At 41.6% G+C, this 4,264-nt stretch overlaps 3 protein-coding genes across 3 annotated transcripts; 2 read left to right on the top strand and 1 right to left on the bottom strand.

Moving 5' to 3' along the window:
- Positions 1-14: 14 nt before the first annotated feature.
- On the top strand, positions 15-1,440 carry PHALS_14850 (uncharacterized protein). The gene has a single exon (XM_036407097.1). It carries the CDS (start codon positions 810-812, stop codon positions 1,053-1,055), a length of 246 nt encoding a protein of 81 aa, XP_036263356.1. The 5' UTR covers positions 15-809; the 3' UTR covers positions 1,056-1,440.
- Positions 1,440-2,925, bottom strand: PHALS_02244 (uncharacterized protein; the record flags this gene model as incomplete). Its single annotated transcript, XM_024716707.1, has 2 exons — positions 1,440-2,720; positions 2,785-2,925. 2 exons carry the CDS (start codon positions 2,923-2,925, stop codon positions 1,440-1,442), a joined length of 1,422 nt encoding a protein of 473 aa, XP_024582279.1.
- A 338-nt stretch (positions 2,926-3,263) lies between these two features.
- Positions 3,264-4,264, top strand: PHALS_02243 (uncharacterized protein; the record flags this gene model as incomplete). The annotated part of the gene is made up of 2 exons (XM_024716706.1): positions 3,264-4,094; positions 4,208-4,264. 2 exons carry the CDS (start codon positions 3,264-3,266, stop codon positions 4,262-4,264), a joined length of 888 nt encoding a protein of 295 aa, XP_024582278.1.

The raw sequence follows: 4,264 nt of genomic DNA, 5'->3' as shown, positions 1-4,264 counted from the left end.
ATGGCTTGTCGGTGGCCATCTTTCAGATCCAAGAAACTTATAATTATAGGTGAAGACACAGACAGGTAGAGCCTCAACAAACAAGGTTTGCTAGACGTCGGCCGCAAATGGCCACCTTTTTAGCTTTTTGAGCAAGTAAGGGAGGGATTTACGGTGTGGTTAAAGCTCATATGACCTGGCGCTTAAAGTGCAGTCAGGAAGAAATACTTTTGGAGCAGTGAATGATCGACGAGCATCCACAAAATACACGGACTCTCAGCAAAGGATGATGTTGTTGTAACAATTTAGGTTTTGTTGTTTCTCGGGCGATGAGTGAAATGTGCAAGTGTCGAGGTGAATTACAATTTGATATTTCATGATAAGTACTTGGTACTGATGAAAGTGATGAAACACCGAAAAGAACCAGGCCATGCTGGCGTCGGGTCGGCGCTGCAAGCAACGGGCTGATGCGTTACGCTGGAGTTTAGTTTGATCAATGCATTGGTCCGCTTGGTGTTGACACTTGAAAATCAAGTTGATTAAAACATCATAGTCCGGAAAGCCCTTCAGCTTCCAGAAATATGTCACCACTTGTTTTCTCATGAGGTGATCTTCTTTAGACCGTAAGTCAGAATCCATAGCAAAACTTATGGTCTCACCATGTTGTAGCAATCGCGTCTTACATATTTCTGTTTGCGTCACCCGAAAGATTTGTTGTGGCTCACTCCTTACTGAGTTTCATTTGCAAGAGTTTCAGGATCTCGTCTGTTCCACTGCTATCCAGAGTTTAATCGATATATTTAGCAGACCTCTTTGGAATACTTCCTAGAATGATCAAAGTAGTACTAAAAACGATTTTATCAAATGGACGAATTCATTTCGATTTGATGATTAGAATGGCGTCACTCGTCCTGCAGATAACTTTGACTTGGATTATCAAAATAATTGCGTTTAAACATTTATCGGACAACTTTGAAGCATGCTCATCCAGAGCCTTAAAAGCCTTTAGAGTCGCCGTAGGAGCACAGTTGTGTTCCTTAAGAATGTCAATCGTCGATTTCGATTTGTTTCATTAAAGAAGTTACATTGGGCAAATTGCGATTTGAAACTATTTGAAACATCAGAAGCTTCGATTGATAATAGGCCCAGCGTAAATTCTCACTCTACCTCATGCACGCAATTGTTGAAGGTGCGTGTCCATTCTTTTGGTTGATTCCCTTATCGAACCTTTCTCTACTTTGGAGTAAATGATAGTGCATATGTATTGAGCGATGCATGCTCAGATTGGTCTCTCCCGTTATACTTGTTGCTAAACGGAAGCTGTAGAAATGTAAAAAGGGATTGAAAGTAGAACGATGTTGTTCGTTAATAATGCGTTCACGTTTGATTAACCTGTGTATTGCTGTCTCAGCTTGATGTGAAGCAATATGACCAATAGTACTTACCGCAAACGTCTTGAGTTAGTTCCACGAATTGCACAAGCAATTAAATGCGGCGACAAATTGTGTGAACGAGAAACGTTGCTGCTCAATACCACTCTCTTTCAGTCGAGCTGCCATTTCTTCAACAGAAAGCGCATCTCGACCGGGTGGAGTAAGCATTTGAAACACAGTTAACGATCCATCTAGCGAGACGCATTCATCGCATGAATCTGGTTCCAAAAGAAGAAACGCGCTGCGCAATAATGTCTGCGAGTCTTTATAACACTCTAGCTCCTGGTGCAAGCTTACCAAACGCTCCTGTAATGGTGCCAGACGGGCCTTTTCGCAATCCATTTTAAAATGCCACTGCCGAAGTTGGTCTTTGTATCTCTCAGTTGTCACTTCCAAACCTGCTAATTCATTCTGTAGTGCAGCTGTCGTTGTTGTACCTTTATCATCAGACTCTAATGAAGGTTGTGAGTGACAGTCGAGTAAGCGCTTTTCCTTAAGCAATTGCGAAATCTCAATCTGCAAATCCACAAGAGTGCAAAGGTATCGACGAGGTACTCGTGCCAGCTCTGCACTCAGTTCATCTCGCTGCCTTTCCTTTCGCTTTATCGCAAACTGCTTGTCTTGCACTGCCGTTTTCAAGATAACAAGTTCGTTTGATGTGCTCTTGTTTTCGAGTTTTTGATCTAATATTCGTTCATTCCACTCCACCGCTGTCCTTGGCTTGAAAGAGTTCCCACATTTGCTACTAAAATTGGCAGACTTTGGGACTTCATGCATGACGTTTGCTAATGCTGCACTAGTGTGTAAGTTTCTTAGGTCAGTCTGAAGTGAAGCAGCCACTAGTTCCTTTTCAGTAAGTTGCAATTTCAATATATGTATTTGATTTGTCAACAATTTCTTCTCTTGACGTAACTTTTGGCGCATTTCACGTAGAGATTCCTCGTCACGGAAGAAAATCGTCGAAGTACGCATGAAGGCTCGAGCAGGATTCACAGATTTGAAATTGGTTGAGACCATAAAATCACTTTTCATTGCATTCTCTTTTCCAGAAGTTCGACTAGCTGCTTTTAGGTTATGTCTTTCCTCTTCAAGATCATCTGAAGCTTTCGAATCACTTTGTTCCATTTGTAAATCTTCTTGTTCACTATCTGTGTCATCACTGTAGCTTATTTCACTCTCACTATTTGACCTTGTTGTTACATTTGCGTGATAGTTATTTCCTTGTATCATATCAGCAATTGGATCTGTTTCAACTTCTTTACTTTCAACTTTGCTCAAAAATCTTATGGGATATTCTTCTTTGTCAAACTACAATGTAAAAAAACATTCACAATACTGTCAAAAGTCCATATGCAGTCATAAACTTGCTCACCTCCCACTGCTCCTCACCATCATCATATTTGATATAGTAACCTTTCTCCACCGAGTATTTATCAACCACACCTTCATACCATTCGTTCTCACCCTCCCAATAAATTTGCACACGATATCCAACCGCTTCATCACCGCGCATGTTGTCAAAATTGAAACAACTTCAACAGTTCATCTACCACTTCAACTATACATCAGTCTTTCTTTTACCTTATGTCAATACTAAACGTAAATGTCGGTGACCTATGATTTCCGGATAACTTAGTGTTGTTTCATAGCAATTTGGGAATTTGCAACTTTTAATTGTATCACTGAATATCTGCACTGGATGTCTAATGTAATCTATTATTTTTAGCCACAGATAAACGCTTATTATTGCACATGCGACAGTTTAATTAATTCCTATTCTAGACTCTAAAAGGTGATTCAAGTTGTTAAACTTCTCCATTCTAGAATTCACCTACAACTTGAAACTCAAATATGTCACCGTTAAAGAAAGCAAAGCGTGAATCCTACACCGATCACTCGTCTCTATCGGACATTGTAGCGTTGTTGCCATCGAGTTTATCACTATTCTTGTCACCGGAAGACGCATTAAATTTATTAGAACACTGCTCTGTATCTGTTTCACAGGACGTACGCGATGCGATTGCCACTCAAGGCTTAAAAACCTTCTACAATCGAGACAAGGTACATTTTGGCAAAGGGTGTTTGCGCGATTGGCATCGATTGGTGCCCTTAAAAACGGCAGGTGGTCACCGTGATCGCTGTGGATGTGGACGCAACGTTTCACCATTCGATCTTCATCTTCCTCGCCAACTAAATGCTCGTCACCACCTCTTAGAAGCCATGTGCTTAGTCTACAATGGCATTCAGCCATATTGTTTCCAAGTGCTTCAACTAGATCGTAGCTTTGAGCGTAGACAGTATGGAGTATTTCAACCAGTTATCTTTTCTCTCGCTGCAGCATGTGAAGATCAGTCGTTAAAAACGATTGGTAAACCACTTAGTCCTATCAACGTCAAAGATGTGACGGAACTCAAATGCTTAATGGACAGGCTTGAATTGAACTTTGGCTCACGTTTCTTTGACACACTGGACCCTAACGGTCGCTCAGCAAGCATAGTGGAAGCTCATTGGAACAATATTCATGTGGACTTGGCTTCGGACACTACATTGTGTCACTTTTGTGCCACCAATACAAACAGCATGATCGAGGGCCCATTGAATCCGCAATTTCGCGAAGCCGAGTACGAATTTCTAATGCGTCAGCACTGCCGAGATGTCTATCAGCCATTAAAGAAATTTATGGTACGTCACTTAAAGCACGTTCGTTATGTGCGTCCACCGCGTGGGTGGAATGAGGCAAACGATAGCTTTCGGGGGAATGAGTGGCTTGATCTAATTGGCGGGTTTACGCCCAGTGGGGTATTGTGTGGCATGTACCTGACCGATATTCGTATACCGCGCGCTTGGATTAA

Source organism: Plasmopara halstedii (genome assembly GCF_900000015.1).
Source record: "Plasmopara halstedii genome assembly, contig: Scaffold_1877, whole genome shotgun sequence".
In the NCBI taxonomy this organism is placed as follows: domain Eukaryota; phylum Oomycota; class Peronosporomycetes; order Peronosporales; family Peronosporaceae; genus Plasmopara; species Plasmopara halstedii.
Note: the sequence above shows the minus strand (reverse complement) of the source record. Positions and strands in the feature narration are given on the sequence as shown.

Coding starts and splice junctions, on each gene's coding strand:
- PHALS_14850 (XM_036407097.1), top strand. CDS start 810: ATGATCAAAGTAGTACTAAAAACGATTTTATCAAATGGACGAATTCAT.